This window comes from Neolamprologus brichardi, chromosome 5 (assembly GCF_056152115.1).
Source record: "Neolamprologus brichardi isolate AB-2024 chromosome 5, ASM5615211v1, whole genome shotgun sequence".
NCBI classification, from domain to species: Eukaryota; Metazoa; Chordata; class Actinopteri; order Cichliformes; family Cichlidae; genus Neolamprologus; species Neolamprologus brichardi.
The window spans coordinates 29,247,509-29,266,275 of NC_142108.1; the positions used below are offsets into that span (position 1 = coordinate 29,247,509).

General features: G+C 38.3%; 1 protein-coding gene across 3 annotated transcripts in view; it reads right to left on the reverse strand.

Annotated features, from left to right (window-relative positions):
* cdh22 (cadherin 22) overlaps positions 1-18,767 on the reverse strand; it is a 184,452-nt gene that overhangs the window by 52,334 nt on the left and 113,351 nt on the right. For all 3 annotated transcript variants that reach the window (XM_087840993.1, XM_006782772.2, XM_006782771.2), the window contains one exon: positions 8,453-8,747. In XM_087840993.1, the coding sequence (XP_087697119.1) occupies positions 8,453-8,747 (295 nt within the window). The remainder of the gene's footprint in view (positions 1-8,452; positions 8,748-18,767) is intronic.

Here is an 18,767-nt window from a genome sequence, read left to right on the forward strand (position 1 = left end):
ACTCCTGGCTTTACGCATTGCTTCATACAAATAACCACTCACACACACACACACACACACCCACACACACTTAGATCAGCCAAAATCAATTGTTTCAAACACTGTGGTTAAGCGCATAATGTTGGATGTTACGAGTCATATACATAAAGGTGGCTGACAGACGATATTGATTGTAAGTTGCTCCTGCCTTATCTCATTGCTCTTGTGAAACTGGTGCTCTAAATGTCTCATCTACTGTTAGCACGACAGGCTCGGGAGTCCCTAATGGTAACTGCAGTAATTTGCAGCCTTCTGCACAGCCACTAGGGTGATTATTACTCTAATCCTCTTGTGTACTTGCATTACATACAAAGGGAGCAAAAGGAGTGGGGAATTTATCTCTAACACCCACTTTGCTGGTATTAAATTGAAACAGAGAGACTAAGGTCAAAAGATCAAGAAGAGAAAGAAAAAAAAAGAAAGGCGAGAGGCAGAAGCTGTTGTCTTCCTCACAGAGATACTCCTACCTGCTTTATTTTGTTGCGTCATCACTTTTTTATATTACACCATAATCTTTATGAACCATTTTACTAAAACAACACTCAGTGTCACGGAAGAGTTTAAAAATGTATGTCAACCAAAATATAGAACTTTATTAACAATTTTTTTTCAGTTTTACTGTTTTATTATGTCCGGTGCTATTCTTTCCTTTATCCACTACAAATACTCTTTAAATGTCAGTCGCTCTGTTCATTGTGTACAGTCTAGAATAAGTGAACTATTTTTTGAAGTTGAGGTAGAGACCTTCAAGAAAGGGCTCAAAAAGTACATCTCAAAATGCTTCTTTCTCTACTTCTGACTTTAAATCAGTGTCAGTTTCTATATCTAAATTCAGGCATCTATTAACCCTTTAAGACCTACCATAGAACCAAGTCCGCCAGAGCTTATATTATATTTTTACATGCTGTGGAGCCATTTTTGGGAGCATTTCAAGTTGCTATACATCAATACAACCATTATAGCCCAGATTTTAATAATATGTATGCATTAAGTGCATAGTAATTACATAAATTGCAAAAAAGTGCAATAAACTACAAAAAAATTGAGAATCGTTTTTGCTTTTTTAACATATATTTCTAGTTAGAGAAATTTAAGAGGCTTATCTCTCAAAACTGTAAATACAAAAAAGTTGCACAAAATAGTTTCCCACCACTATGAAGACACCCACTATGTCTTCATAGTTTTATTTTTGAAATACACCAATTTTTATACACTGCAGGAAAAACGAAAATAAATATTATAGTGCAAATTTGCAAAAAAACAGCATATGTATCAAAATAAACTATTTCCAGCAGTGCAGTATGAGTTGTAAGCATCCCAGAAACGACACAGAAAGTCATAAAGTCAAACATAACTTTTAAAAACACCAGTATAGGCTCATGAGGCCCTGATGGTAGAAAACTACATTTCCGCAAAAATGACGTCACTTCCGGTTTCGGGCAGGTAATGGCGGACATGCAAAAGTTCGCGCTGATGTCTATTCCAACGTAGGAAGTGTTATGAACAGCTGATCGGATCGGCAAAGTGTGTTTCTGGAATATTATGTTTTTGTTGCTGCAAGTGCTTTTTATGCAGTTTTTGCAAAACTATATGTGGAAGGAAACTGTGACCTAGGACAAGCTGATGGTATAAGATGTAAGTACAACTCCTCCGGTTTCATATGCAAAAAAAAATATTGCGCTAGCTTATGTGGTTGCAGAGCTACCGGGATTTAAAAATAGTTACGCAAAACAGAGCGTGCCCGCTCTGACCGTCTTTAAAGGGTTAAACACACAGTGTCTGACAGTAACAAATGTGCCAATACAGACATATCACAGCCTATTCTTTACTATGTAACAGTGATAATGTCCTCTATCTTTGCATGTTTTCATACTTGAAATCAAAACAGCTTCTTTTAAAGTAAAAACAGGTCACAAGAATAAAATATTCCAACAACAGCAACTGTTATATCAAAAAGATATAAACATAAAATGCAAAGGCCTTTAATAATTACACAGACAACATACTGTGAAGTGTGGAAATATTTACCAAAGCCTCAGATGATGGCAGTTTAAACTGCATAGCAGTGTCTTAAAGAAAATCTTTGTTGGCTAATGGAGTTTGTAGTTTGTCCATTTGTCCATATAAAGGCCCTTCCTTTATATTTTATCTTTAAAAGATACGATCAATTGGGGGTTAAGCAATTGATATGCTAATTTAAACTGAGGCTACGGTTGTTTGTATTTGGCACTGCATCAGTTTGGATAATTAGAGGAAAAGATGAGGGCATTGGTCACTATCTCTGTTATTTGCCTGCATGTTGTTCTTTTGACACTGCAACATGTCAGTCAGGGCTAGAAGGTTAGAAGCTACAACGATGATGTCATGTTGTGCCACATCTATGCCACTCAGAGATACTGAGTTCCTCTCTAATGGAACCACATCAATCACAGGATTAGCTCTGTGGTAACTTTTCACCCTGTAGTGAATTCACTACTAAGATCTGACCCTCCTCGTCACGTTTCCAACTGACCTTTGTGTGGAAGGGAAAGATGACTATCTCAGTGACTAAATGGTTTCGCCCCAAACAAACGGTGCTTCTTTGTTAGTCAGTTCACATAAAGACAGAAAGAAAAGGAGTATTGGATGTCTTAGTATGCATGTTGTAACACGATGTAATACTGATTTCAAATTGGAAAAGGCCTGTCTTTATTACTTCAATATTAGCTGGGCGTGTGAAGCATAAGTATTAGCTTGGGGTGCCACAGCTAATAATGTCTCTGCAGTATATGTACTAGATCTAAAAGCTCAATCAACTGCATAAGTGTAGAAGATACAAAACTATACAGCTATGTAGTATTGTCAAAGAGTTGCACCATATTAGTCTAACACTATTTAAGCCTCTGTGTCTGTAAAACTTTTCAGTCTTAGCTCAAAGCTATGTACATAAATATTTAAACACTCTCAATGGCTGGGGAATGCAAAGAAAAAAGAGATGGATCCAATCCGGCTATTGATGATGAGGCTTCACAAAACACAAACATTAGCCGATCACACCATCATATGTAAACCACCTTCATAAGCATCATATTAAACTTGATGTATAAAGGTAAATTCCCAGTCCAAAATCCTATTATAACATCGATTACCAGAAGACAAACAATGCCTAAAGCAACACAAGTATTTTCCCACTTCTAACTTTCCAGATTGACACTGAACCTCACTGTGTGGGTTTTGCAATATTAATAACACCATTTCCGAGGTAGTTCTCACCTGTCTCAATAAGTTCTTATGTTTTTGTCTCGCTAGCTAGGATTGAAATTAAAATGCAGAATTTAAAAAACAAAATAAAAGAAAAAAAACTTTAACAATAGATAGATTCAACTGGCACCAAATAAAGACTAAAATAAAATAAAATAAATGAAAAATGGAAAAAAATATTATCATTACAAAAGTAGGTAATTATTTTCAAAAGACTATTGCTATGACAGCAACATTACAAGCATTACAATGCTATGTATTCCTTAGGCCAGAGTTCCCCAAAGTGGGGGGCGCAGAGCCATTGCAGAGGGGGGTGGGGGGTGGGGGCACGGTATGAATAAAAAAAAAGAAAAAAGAAAAAAAAAGCGCTTGGACACTGCTAGCATAATGTACAGGTTTTTGACGGGGCTCCCACACAAATGCAAAGCAGAAGATGAAGCATCACCAAATATGTTTCTAAACCAACTTCATTCTAAGCCAAATACTAGAAAATATGATGAAGCATATCTTGCCTTTGGCTTCACCTGCACAAGTGCCGAGGTAGGACTCTGCGACAGAATTCGTTTCCCCTACATTGGGAGCACGCGTTGGGCTGTCCAAATCACGGACAAACAGAATCCCACAGTTGTTTATTTTTCTGAACCCATTTTGCACAGAGAGGCACTATTTGAAAAATGTATTGATAGCAATGTTGAATATTATTACACAGGAAAAAAAAACAATAACACGTAAAATAATTACACCGTGATGCTTTTGCCTTTCTAAATGGAGGGACAGTAACTGCGTGTGTATATGTAAGCGTGTAAAAACTGCAGATAGTAAGATTAGCAGTATTTTGTCTATATCCGCCATTGTAGAAATTCATCTCATGTAAACAATAACGTGGCCCACAGCGTCACATGAAAAAAGGTACATACCCTTGACGTCTCGTGACGAACTCAGTATTCCTCGTCCACACGTAAACGCAAAAACTGAGTTTTCACAAAATCTCACAAAAAAACGCAGTTTGTGTGTGGATTATTATTATTATTGCACGCAGTCAGGCTAGCTAGTTCTAACCAATTCCCGTGATTGTGCTAGGCTGAGGAACTTGACAAATAGCTCTAGTTTAACTCTGATCTTTCCTTAAAGCCATGCTAGATTGTCTTTCTAGCCAGATGCTACAGCTATAGGTGCAACCAACCTCTTTTGCAAAACCAAGTCCTAACCAACAGGGCATGAGAGTGGGGCCTCAGCAGAAAGTTACAGACAGTTTCTTTTCTGCTCTTCAACAGTTGTTTGTATATTGCAGGTCTGCACTTTGGTGGCTAAGGGCTAGAGCACTTGTAAACTAGATGGACAGAACTCACCTCCAATCAAAGGTGACATCACAAGACAGCTGGTGTTCCATTTCAAGAATCCTCCTTCTCTGCCTTTTCTGTCTCTAGGAGACTGGATAAATCTATGCAGGCAGGACAAACTCACCTTTCTCAGGAGTAATGCATCAGTGCATTGGTTCCCTCCTCCAGAATCAAAAAGGGGGCTGCCAGTGTCTGGAACTAGCCCTGAGGAACCACTCAGTAAAATTATGGACGTCTTTCTCATCTAAGACTTTAATTGATGTTATTGTTACAACATGTAATAGTTATGCCATAACATGTTCTAAGAGTCCTCAAAAAACAAAGTCAAATGGAATCAACAAAGAGTTTTGTGAAAAAGAATCAACTCAAATCTCACATTGTTAGTAAGATGAGAAGATTTCACATCTTAAGTCTTGAGCAGGATCAGTGTCATTTATTTTGGTATTTTTGTAATATTTGTAACATTTTTCTTCAACCTTTATAATATGCTTTAGAAAACAACAAATAATAATACAAAATGATTTTAAGTTATATTTACCTCTTGATTAGTATCTTAACCTACTATTTTATTTTAAGTACACTCACTAAATTTGCTGGTACTTTTAGGTAGGCGCAGGGCTTTTTGCCAAAGATATAATACATATAATTTTATAATGGAAGGATAGGTACTTAAAATGGACAGACCCGTACCGCCAATATTACCTTGCAAATGGACGTGAGGCAACATTAGCTTTTAACATTGCAGTTGATTTACATTTATTATAGCTCCACTTTGATTCAGAAAATACAGTGGAGGGTGAGCTATAAAGAGAATGATGACCTGTAAGTTTGTAAGTGAGAAGCCATTAATCAAACTGACCTATAATGTTTAGTTTTAACTTCAAAATACAATAAGTTCTTTGTCTGCTTTGGACTTAAAGAACTTAGAAAAAAGAAGGCTATTTTTAAAGGTTATTTTTATGTACACTGTGAATATTACAGATCTGCATTACTGTAGGTGTGACAGTACGCAACTTTTCTACAAAACTGAGCTCAGATGAATGCAGCCCCAAACCAACTCTGCCACATATTCTGCAGTTAGAGTTAATGGTGGTGAACAATCACTGCTAAATGATTTCAGAAATGCAGAATTTTAATATTATTTAACGCGACTCATTCTTGCGCATTTGTAAGGGCAGAAAACAAAAAACAAAAAGACAGATGGAAGTTTGACTGTCCTCAACTTGCTAGTAATGCATGCAGCATGAATTGGAGCACACCTGTAGGTTTCCATGCTCCCTTTTCTGTTCCATCATAAACATATGCATGATTCTATGAACAACATTCAATCATCCATACGCAACAAATCTGATTTAATACAGCAATTTCATTAGACACACATTTTCCACAGGACAACGTAGAGCTCAGACCTTCATGCTTCATCATCAGCTTCAGTACTTCTAATTATTGCAGTTCTCCTTAACAAACACTGCTCACTGGGTGAAAAAGGGTTATTTTTAAGAAAGAAAATGCTGAGCATACTAAGTATACTAAGGATAGACAGATAGGCAACCAAATAGGATGCCCTAACAAAAGGGGCGAGGGGAGCATAGAGAGGCTTCAAGACTATGACAAAGACGAGTGCCGGGAGACATGACAGGGGTAAAGATGAATATGCCTCTGGCAGTTGAGTCCTGATTACTTTCTTACTGTTATGGCCTCACGTGTTCCAAGGCAATTTGGCTATATGGCTGAGCATAAAACAGCACAGTGAGCATATCACTGGTGTGGTTAATGCTTGCAACCTGCTTCCATCACAGCATATCAGAAGAGCTGTATCCAAATTATTTGAAAGTGATTCTACTGAGGTTCTGTGCATGCAATGTTTTTTTTTTCACAAAGAAAAAGACAAATCAAATTTACAGTAGATGTCAGCACTTGTTGAACATGCTCATAGGGCATGACGACAAAATTCCTCTGGGAATTCCTTAAACAACAGTAGCAGAGCAGCAACAAAATAAGAGGATAGCTATAAATTCTGAATGATTTTGAGACACATTAACAAACAAAATAAAAACTCTTTTTCTTCTCAGCGTTTATAAGACAGGTCTTGTTTTTTTTTCCCTGGAAAGTCAATATTTTGTACATCCCTCAATGTTAGTACCTTCTCAAACCTATTTTCTATATTGCTCTGCCCCACTGTCTTTTGCTCCCAAAACAAAAACAGGCCACAAAAAGCAATAAAAATAGCAGAAAACCAGTTTGTGTCATAAAGAAACATTTTCCTAAAACAGCTGGACACTGTAGGTTTTACCAGATTCTACTCAAACCGGTGTAAGATGTTGTTAGGAACTATTTTAAAATGCGGATTAGTAAATTTGTTGATCCAGTGGAAAGTAGGGTTCTACAGAATTATCCAAAATAAAAAGCACTGAAACTATTATAAGATATATCAATATAGCAAATGTTATACTTTTATAATACATTTATAAAAGTATACGTCCAAACTAAGTGACATTACCGTCGTTAAAACATGGAAATGTGCAGTAAAGGTGATGAGCTGGGAAATGGTGAGTGCCAGTCAAACAGGTCAAAAGAAAACACACATGGATGAACCATGAGAATATGAACTGTCTATTTATTTCTTATATAATCTAAGTGAGACATGGCAGGGTCAAATAAGGGACAGAGGTAGAAGAGTTATGTTCATTAAGATTACATAAACTATTATTAAGCAAGCATGGCTTTTAAGGCTGCATCTCACTCTTTCTTGAGGACAGCTCCCCGGTGCTCCCCAGGCTTTTGCATCATTTTCTGAAATTGTGTTTATTCCTTTTCTCTTTATCATGCTCCTGTTTTTGCTAACTTTCACTTTCCTTTCTCTCACCGACTCACACACGCATGCATACACACGCCATTCAGTTTTAGAGAGCAATGCAGGCAGAAATGCCCATGCTTTGGATCATGCTGAGGAAGCAGGAATTAATTCCAATCAGGCTTGAACAGGAAAGAGCCATTCCATTTTGCACCACTCCTGGAGTCACTCAAACAAGAAGCACCCCTGCCTCTACTGCATATGCATGAACACACACACACAAACACACGGACGCATATACCCGTATCGCACAAACTCTTTGGAGCAAATATGGTGATGTTGTTTAGCAGCTAAACAGAATTTTGTCTATTAAATATCAGCTGTCTTTGACATTAATACCACGCTAATGAAGCCCTTGACACCCTCATTCACCTGTCTTTTACATTTTGCAAATTGTTTGAAGCAGCCATGGATTGCTGCTAATATACTCGGTCACAATAAAAACATGTTAGGATTTAAAGTATTGTAGTGTCATTTTTACTGACAGTGTACTCTCTCCATTAACCGCACTCCTGGAGCACCGTTCCTATGTTGCTCTTTCCCTCTTGTTCTTCCTTTTATCATTTGCCTCAAAACAGTGTTAGAACACAGCTTATCTGGGAGTGATGCAATTTGTTTGCCTCTACTTTCTTTATATGCCTGCACTGTTTCTTTCCTTTTCTACTTCCTACTATCGAGAGTAAATTCAGTGACTCTAAATCCATTTTCATTTAACATAGCTATCTTACATGTCTGCTTTTTCATATATCCATCTCTCTTGTGGAGGAGAATTTTAACATATTGCTCTTCCTGGCACTCTACGCCTTCCCTTGAGCCCATAAAAAAAGCTCACACACCCTACTTATGTATCATGAAAATAGCTGCAGTAAAACTTGCAATTCCATACATTACAGGCACCCTGGGGCTTTGCTATGTACAGAGCCTCAAACAGTGATCCAAATGGTTCTTGTCTGACTGCGCTAGACATTTTCAAGCTTACCTATGGGTGACAACTCTGCCACGCTGCCAATATAGGGTCCTTCCAAGAACTTGGGTTCACTGTCATTGATGTCCTGGACCTTGATGACAAACTCTGACTCTGGCTCAAGGGGATCATTAGAGAGCCGGTCCCGGGCCTGAGCCCTAAGAGTGTAAAAAGCCTTTTCCTCTCGGTCTAGTCTCTCTGTGGCATGTATGTCTCCTGTAAGCTCATCAATGATGAAGATCGATCCAGCTCCTTCTCCAGAGATAGTATATTTGATGTTGCCCTCACCATCATCAGAGTCTGTATGGATCTGTAAAAAAAAACCAGAGCAGTTTTGAGAGTGATGACTTCAATAAAACACACACACGCATTCCATCTTTTACAACTATGCAATGTGGTACATACCGTAAAATTTCTAAAAAATGTTTTGTTAGTGTCATGATCAAGTTGCATATTGATGATGGTAAATGGTAAACGGCCTGTATTTGTATAGCGCTTTACTAGTCCCTAAGGACCCCAAAGCGCTTTACACAACCTGTCATCCACCCATTCACACACACATTCACACACTGGTGATGGCAAGCTACATTGTAGCCACAGCCACCCTGGGGCGCACTGAAAGAGGCGAGGCTGCGGGACACTGGCGCCACCGGGCCCTCTGACCACCAGTAGGCAACGGGTGAAGTGTCTTGCCCAAGGACACAACGACCGAGACTGTCCAAGCCGGGACTCGAACCGGCAACCTTCCGATTACAAGGCGAACGCCCAACTCTTGAGCCACGATCGACAATAATTCACTGAATGAATGTTTATTTTGTTTTCTCCATAACAACTAGTTATATTATCAAAAGTATAGTTTTCTATTAAGGTTTGGGCACTAATAGTCATTGTTAGTACCCAAACCTGAATGCTTTGGGTACCATTCAATGTGAGCTGAATGCTTATAAAAGTCATAATTTGTTTAAAACACAAAAACTGATTAACTTTTTAATATATAAATATTACATATATTTATATATTAAAAACTCTGAGTTGAAAAGAAATCCACTTTAATGTAATGAACTTGCTACTGCTGTTGTTTTCCTTTTATTAGCTATTACTTTACGAGTGTTGTATTAATTTATTCAGATTGCAATCAAGTACTGTTTTGTTGGAGTGCATTTGAACGCAGGCTAATTCAAACCTTTCTACTTTAACTGAACATTTTGAAACAGACAACAAAGCTATCTGTGAACCTCAGGCAAAATCTGCTCACCCCGTCCTAGCAGTCTGACGATCGGGGCCAACCAAATCAAACTGCAAAACTGTCCTTGACCCACGACAGCGATTACAGTCCTGTTTAACCACTTGTTATCACATGGCTGACACACCACACTTGATGACACCTCAAAGTATTAGAAACTGTTGCAAGTTTAGAAAAAATATCTGAAGTGATCCTTGTCCAAGTTGAGATTATTCTGTCACATATTTGCCAGGTATCTTATTTTTATGATTTTGTCTTAACTGCTGAGAAAAGGGTTAAAAATGGACAACCTCCAAATGATATTTGGTCATCAACCATGACCATAAGAAATATGTGTATTTTATTCATCCACTGACTTTTCTTCTCTTAGGGTGGTCCTTCTAACTACTCCCTGCAGACTAGCCATCATCAGTGTGGTGGAAAAAAAAGACACCAGAGTTCCTGTGATGATTTACACCTTTTCTGCACATTGTGCCCTTCACAGGATGTGACGCCCAAATTAGGAGATCAAAGTCATTCAAAGACTCTTAAATATAGAGACATGGAGGTGCTGTGGCTGAAAAGTGAACTTAAAAGAGCCCTTATAAATCAGAGCTATAGTTTCCCCTAATGTGATTAGAAGACATTCCAGGGGTAGCAATAGGAGATGCATTGGTCCCCCATCCTAAACTCCCCTTTGGCTCTTTAGTGAGCATTAGACCTGCTTGCTCCAGCTCCCTCTCCCTCTCACTCACCTTCTATCTAAAATTATAATTCAGAGCTGTCTATGCAGTGTAACTGTGGTTCAATCTACTCAACAGACCAGAGGAGAGGGGAAATCGCCCTGGCCTCCCTGGTTAATTTTTTATAAAGGCTTAATTAAATACAGGCCTCTATCACCCTTGCAGGGATTTTCATTAAGTATTTGTCGTAAAACCGAGGAATAATGCAAGCCTGTGCCTTGATATTGCTTCCATCATCCATTTTCTCCTTCTTTTTTATCTGTCTGTTTTTGCCTTTTCCTCCCCATTCTGAATCTTCCTGAAGACAAATACACCGACAGTCAGTGGAAATATACTGCTGGATACTTTGGCGGTATCAATATTTCAGTTATAATAAAAAAGAAAAAAAAAGGAAAAATAAAAGTTTCATTGGTCCAGACTGTGAAAGTTATCCAATAAAAGTGAGCACACGCTTCCACCACTTGATATGTTTCCTCCAGACTCAACCTCCTCCTGAATTTCTAAATTAGAATCTCAGGAGAGAAATGCATGTGTGAAGTGTTGCCATCTTGTGTTCATTCAGTTCCACAAATGTTGGCACAACAAGTCTGCAATTAAAAAAAAAAATCTTTTTTTTTTTTTGTTTTCCCTCTACCATCTAAAAAACAAACAAACCATGAAAGCATTTTTCAGAGCAGTGTTTCCTCTTTATAAAATGTGACAAATAGGAAAAAAGAAATTGTAAGAAGGTAACAAAAGCACACTCTCCATCTCTTGACTAAATGGATCTCTCTTAGCTCCCTTAACTCTTAACCCCTTCCTTGGCTGTCACTTGGGAACTCAAAGCTTCAGCTCCCTCCACAGATTTTGTATAGGATTGAGTTCTGGAGACTGGCCAGGCCACTCCATGACCTTAAAACTTCTTTGTTGCACTTCTTCTTTTACCTCTCTTCCGTTGCCTGGCAGTATGCTTTGGGTCATTCTATTCTAGAAGACCAACTTTCATTGTTTTGTCTTAGGGAAGGAGATTCTCCTGAAGTTGCAGTGAAGTTGTCCGGTAGGCTCATCTTAAAATGTTTCCACCTTGGTGGTTGAATGTGGTGATGATCTTCTGTGGGTCATACTTAGCGTTTTCCTTTCTTTAAATACACAACGTCAAACTGATGGCAAAGAGCTTGATTTTGGCTTCATCTGACCACAACACTTTCTCCCAAATATCTTCTGAATCATTTAGATGCTCACTGGCAAACTTAAGACCAGACTGTATATGTGCCTTCTTGAGCAGGGAGGAACTTGTGGGCGCTGCAAGATTTCAATCCGTCACCGATGGTGGTCTAGTGATCGCTAAAAAGCTGTTTTTTTTGGCCTAATCTACCACCTTTCTCATGATTATCCTCACCCCATAAGTAAAGAGCTTGCATGGAGCTCCAGACTGATGATCATTTTATATTTCTCCTATTTCCGAATTATCAAACCAACATCTGACACCTTATCACCAACTCACTGCAGCGAGTTACAGCCTGCACAAGGCTGCAGTGAGCCTTGTGTAGGCTGTAACACAAGCCTACACAGTCCCTGACTGTTTTGTCCCAGTCAGGGACAAAACATCAGGGACACTTTTTGTCCCTGATGTCCTTTGACAGCTCTCTGGTCCATAGTATTGCAGAAGTTGGAATGAAAAAAAAAACAAGATTTATTTATTTATTGACTTTAACCGGTGTGGTGCATATTTTGTCTTTTTATACTAAAATTAAACTATCATAAATTTCATTTCTTTGCAAGTGAGGGAACTTACAAATTCAGCAGATGATCAAATAATTATTTCCCTCACTGTACCTTGTTAAGTACATTAGCTTAGACTGTTTCTTACAACAGAAGTTTGAAATGTCTACAAGTGGCTAATATCAGAGTACATTATTTTACATGCTCTCAAAGTCTAGAATTAAAATCCAGTTTAAAATCAAACTTAGGCTTTACGTTCTCTCAGTGTTCACTTCAGTTTAAATTCTCTGTCTGGTTAAGTTTAGGTAAAGATATTGCTTGGTTTGGTTTAGGTTTACTATGTCAAAAAGATTTTTAAAAGCATAATTTTTCTACATCAATTAGCTGCAGAGACTTATTTACATCACCAAGGTTGCTTAACCTCCTAAGACCCGAACTCTTCCACGGCATGCATTTTTAATTTCTCTTTGATATTTGGGCTGATTGGGACCTGATTAATGTAAAAACAAAGAATTATCAGATTTTTTTTTAACCTGATTTTTGTTTCTAAGAAAAATAAGAGCCACATATGAGTGGCAGTATAATGTCCTCGTAAGTGGATATCAGGCCCTTGTAGAGCAAAATTGAGTATTTTGGTCTAAATAACCCAAAATGTGATGTCCACATATGTGGACGCCAGGTCCTAGGAGGGGGAGCCCTAGATGATTATAAGATGTTATAAAGAAGTCCTATGAGCTTTTTCCCCTTTTTTCTTGCACACATAGACATGAACAAACATACACTCATGTGGGCACACGCGCGCACACACACACAGACACACACATACATGGATCATCATTCTGGAGGAATGATGCAATTTCTCTCCCCTCAGGCTGGCTATACCCATCCTTCTGTCAGTCTATCCTCACTGGAGTGATTCAAGTTGGCAGCTTGAAAAACACACACACAGACACACACACATGCACTACGCTTAGCTAAGTTGTTCTCTGCAAACTAAAGGTCAGAGTCAGGATGTCACTCACAAAAAATAACCGGGGGTGCAAAAGTGCACAACAAATTTCCAAGAAGAAGATGGGAAAGACGCAAATCCTGTACACCTGCTGAGCATGACATTATAGATGTTTTTTCCTAAAATCTTTAAACGATATTCCTGACACTTTTGGGGGGAAATAGATTCTCCACATTTGGACAAGGTGTGCTATTTCTTTTATTGGCTAGGTCACTGGTATAGACATTATCAAAAAATACTAATACACACCAACAAAAACAACATATATTTCAAATCAGTACTAAAGGAACTCTACTCTTTGATGTCATTGCTTCACTGTAGAAAGCTAATTATAAAACTTTGTAGCTTCCTTGTAGATTTTCACTAGTCCATACTAGCATATGGAAATCACACCGGTAGTCTAATTCCCTTCAAGTCGTTAATATAAAGCTGATGAGCATTTTGGACATACTGAGGACATAGCACAACAGAGAAGACTTTTATGCTGTGGAAAATGTAGGGTTTGTATTTTTTTTCCCATGGGCAGTTCTTTTCCACATTTCAATTCAATTTAATTCACTTTTATTTAAATAGCGCCAAATCACAACAACTGTTGCCTCAAGGTACTTTATATTGTAAGGAAAAGACCGTGCAATAATCAGACATCTCTATGAACTAGCATTTGGTGACAGAGAGAAGAAAAAACAAAATTTTAACAGAAAAAAACTTTCATCAAAACCATACTCAGGGAGGGACAGCCATCTGCCATGACCAGTTGGGGAGAGGGGAGGATGACAGGACAAAAGATATACTGTGGAAGAGAGCAAGAAATTAATAATAACTAATGATTAAATTAATGATTGGTGCATAAACATGAGTGAATGAAAAAACATGAGCGAAGAAGACACTCATCATCGGAAGCCCCCATAACTAAGTGGGGACTCAGGATCACCTGATACAGCCATAACAATATGGTTTTTCAAAAAGGAATTAAGCTAATCTTAAAAGTAGAAAAGGCTACGCTCTCCTGAATCCAAACTGGGAGCTCATTCCACAAAAGAGAGGCGCCTCTAAGCTAAACGCTCTCCCATTCTACTGGAAGAATGGAACCACAAGTAAGCCTGCAGTGTAGAGCAAAGTGCTCTATTGGGGCAATATGAGGTCTTCAAGACATGATCGGCCTGATTATTCAATTAATCAGGAAATTTACAGCCGTTTTTTTAGTTTTATTAATAACACTTTGTTCATGTCAAAATATTAGGTTCCTTTAAAAAATGTAAAAGAAGGATTATTGGTCATTACACAATGACCAAATTTCCAAAGTAAATATAATGTAGGGATATAAACTACAATACCAATTATCTGAACCCTTTCTATAAACTTACTAAAAGATATATCATCCTATCACTGCAGCTAAACAGTATTAATTTGGTTTCTGGCTTTATGCTAAACTTGATGCTAGCAAGAGTCAGCCATACACTTTACAGGTTTACAGTGGAGGCCTGTGGGTTGACTAAGAGGACAGTGAGGTTGTTGATGTCTTGTCAGACTCACCTTTAGGTCATAACAAAGTGTCTAGCTGTCACTATAGGCTAACCTACTGAAGGGGATGACATATGACTCACATGCAGTGACTGAAAGTTTCCTTCACATTTAGTCAGCTATTTTAAGTTTTTATGAGGTTGGAGGGGCATCTGGTGTACAAATCTACCAGATCAAACATCTGAAGCTGGAGACTTCCGGATGGTGGGGAAGCTGGTTGCAGCATAATCTTTCAGCTCCCGGGCGGTCTGGTTACCCCTTGAAAACTGACACGTTATAACACAACTAAAAATATTCATAGTAGTATGCCAGGGGGTAACAAGAGAAAGACAAGAGGAATTCGTCAAGAAAGTGCGGAGGAAGGAGTTTTTTCACTGAAAGAAGTTGACGGTGCTAGCAAGCTAAAGCTACTCGGAGCTATGGAGGCAATTGAAGCTAACATTCTTGCTGAGCTTAAAAAAGTCCAGGATAATTTAAAAAGTGAAATAGCGGAAAAGACTGGACTTGTAAAAACAGAAATGTTGGAGTTTAGGAAAGAAGTGGGGGAACGGTTCGAGGAAATTGTCATGGACATGAAAGAGGTAACAAGCAGGATCGAGGAGGTCGAACAGAGAGTAACCGAGGTGGAGGAGGTCACAGTCGACCTTAAATACGTGCTCGGCCATACTCTCCAGTTACAAGAAGACCTCCAGACACGTCTGTCCGACCTGGAAGCCCGGTCTCGCAGGAATAACATGCGTGTTCATGGGATACCAGAGGGTGAAGAAGGGGACAACATGCTCAAATTCATGGAGAATTTTATAAAGAAGGAACTGTCCCTCCCCGACACCAATCTTATTGTCTGACAAAGTACATTTCCAACTTTCCTCACAAATCAGAGATAAGGAGGGGCGTTATATACTGGTTAAAGGGTACATAGATCACAAGGAAGTTACATTGTTTAACGTGTACAGACCACCAGGGACTGATAAACATTTAATCAGGACCCTTTCTGAATTAATTGCAACAGAAACATCAGACATATTAATATGCGGTGGAGATTGGAATATTCACTTGAATCCGTTTCTGGTCACGTCCAGCAAAACTAAATTGTTACAACCAGAAGCAGTATATGTTAAAAGAATGCTTAAGGAATTGGGGCTGGTTGACGTGTGGAGGGATGCACACTCACTGGAAAAGAAATATACTTTTTTTTTTCACATTCCCACCATTTGTATTCAAGACTGGACTTTTTTATGTCACACTTTGATAAGCATAGAATTATAAATTGTGATATAGGGGTGAGAGATATTTCGGACCATGCTTAATACTAGTCTACTAAATGATGTAGAATTCGAAAAGTTTGTAAAAGAATAATTTAAGGAATACATGGACTACAATAACAATTGTGATGTTTCTCCTAGTATTTTATGGGATGCAGCGAAGGCAGTTCTTAGAGGGAAGCAAATTTTGTGGTCCTCATACAAAAAAAAGGAAAAAGAGAAGTTTTTAAAAGACCTTACTACGAGTCTGAAACACCTAGAATCAGAACATATGAAAAGTAACAATGATGACACGTTATCACAAGTTAAAGAAACACAACAGATATTAAATAGGTTATATGATGACCAAATAGAGAAAAGGGCTAAATTCATTAAGCAGAATTATTATGAAAATGGTCCCAAATCTAAGAGACTCCTTGCTTGGAGGATACGGAAACAGCAGACTGACAGATTTATTCAGAAAATTAAAAACCCAGCAAATGATAAGATATGTTATGACATGAAAAGCATGAAATAATCTTTTCTGACCTATTATACCCGACTGTACGCAGAACCACACAGGATAGATGTGCCCTCTGTTAATGTATTTCTTTCTTCACTTGATTTACCATCGATAGGAACAAAATAAAAGATTAACACAAACAATAACTGCGGAGGAGATTAACAAGGCCATTTCAAAATTGAAAGGTAATAAGATGGCCGGTGAGGATGGCTACCTGGCAGAGTGGTATAAACATTCCAGAGATCTAGTAACCCCTCTGCTGAGGCATTGCTTTAACCATGTGCTTACAGGGGGTGAGATACCACCATCCTGGAAACGAGCAGTTATTTCAGTAATTCCCAAACCGGGTAAAAATAGAACAGAACCCGTATCAGTCTTGAATATCGACTATAGGATATTTGAAACAATATTAGCTAAACGGTTGGAATTTATAACTTCAAAACTAACGGATACAGATCAAACAAGTTTTGTTCGAAATAGGCAAACTTATAATAATGTGAGGTGGTCTCTCCATCTAATAAATAAAATGAAAAATATCGAATCAGTAGCTGTTAGTCTTGATGCTGAAAAGGCGTTTGACTCTGTCTGCTGGAATTATCTTTATTTGGCCTTAGAGAGATTCGGTTTTAACAGCCAAATCATCAGATGCTTACAGTCTCTAGATAACTCACCCACTGCCAGGATTAAAATTAATGGCGATTTAACAGATACACTACAACTAGAGAGAGGCTGCCGTCAGGGATGCCCTCTCAGTCCCACTATCTTTGCGCTATTCATTGAGCCCCTGGCGCAAGCTATCAGGGAATCTAAAGACATTAGAGGTGTACTAATTAACAATATAATGTATAAAGTTGGTCTGTATGCTGACGATGTTCTCATAACGCTAACTAATCAGTCTGCCTAATCTTTTTTTCATTATTGAAAACATTTGGCATATATTCCGGATATAAATGAAATTTACAGAAATCTCAGATTCTCTTATATAATTACCGCCCATCACAAGACATTCAAAAGATAGCCAAGTTTAACAGCTCTATAAAATATCTAGGAATCCATATACCCACGGATCTATCTGACCTCTACGAATGCAATTATGTCCCACTGACATCAGAAATTAAGGCAGACCTACAGTGCTGGTATTTATTGCCAATGAATATGCATAATCGGATAGATATAATAAAAATGAATCTTTTGCCAAAGCTTCTCTACTTGTTCCAGGTGCTGCCTATACATCTACCCTCCAAGCAATTTAACGATTGGAATAGGATGATCTCTAATTTTATTTGGGCCAAACAAAAACCAAGACTAAAATTTCAGACGTTACAACTGCAAATGGACAAAGGTGGACTCACTCTACCATGTCTTGAGGACTATTATAGGGCTGCACAGTTACGGGTGATGATTGGGTGGTGTGATCCAATGTGTGAGGCTAAATGGAAGGAGATAGATCAATCCTACTGTGAGACCCCGCTTCAATCACTGCTTGGAGATCAACCACTCATTAAAAGACATATAGATGCAGACCTGCTCCCGGCACTAATGAAAGTGCCCATAGAAATATGGCATAGGATACTCAAACATGAGAAAACTGAAAAAAGTGCCCGGACGTTACGATGGCCTGCTTATGATTTGGATTTTGCACCTGCAAACATGGATAAGAGATTTATACAGTGGTCACATAAGGGTATAACAGGCTACTGGAAGATTACAGATAAAAATGTACTAAAAGACTACCAGCAACTCCAGAGAAGTTTTTACTTGGAAAGAAAGGATTTCTTTAGATACCTCCAGCTGAGGCACCATTACGACAGAAACATAAAATTCCTAGAAGAGGAGGACACTGGCTTGGTTAAAATCTTCCTTGACTCTTGTAAGGGGAATGCACCAAAGAAACAGATATCCAGATTATACAAATGTTTACAAACATGTAGGAATAATGACACAACGTATATCAAAGCTAGATGGGAAAAAGAGGCTGAAATAATAATACTTGACGACAACTGGTTGTATGTAAGGCTGTGGTAATGACCTCGAGCTCAGGTCTATGGAGGGAATTTGCATGGAAAAACACAGTGCGTTTTTTTGTCACGCCTAATGCTAAGAGTAAACAAAGTAAAGACCCCGACAAGGCTCAGTGTTGGAGGAACTGTGGAGGTGTATCTGCAGGACATTTTCATATTTTTTGGGAATGTGCTAAGATTGTCCCCTATTGGCTAGTAGTGATCAAAGAAATCAATACCATGATGGGCTTGAACTTGGCCCCTGATTTCACTGTGTTTTATCTATGTGATTTGCCACAAGGACTGAGGAATTCAGACAAATATCTTTTATTGATATTATTGGCTGGTGCAAAGAAAGCCATAACTCGCA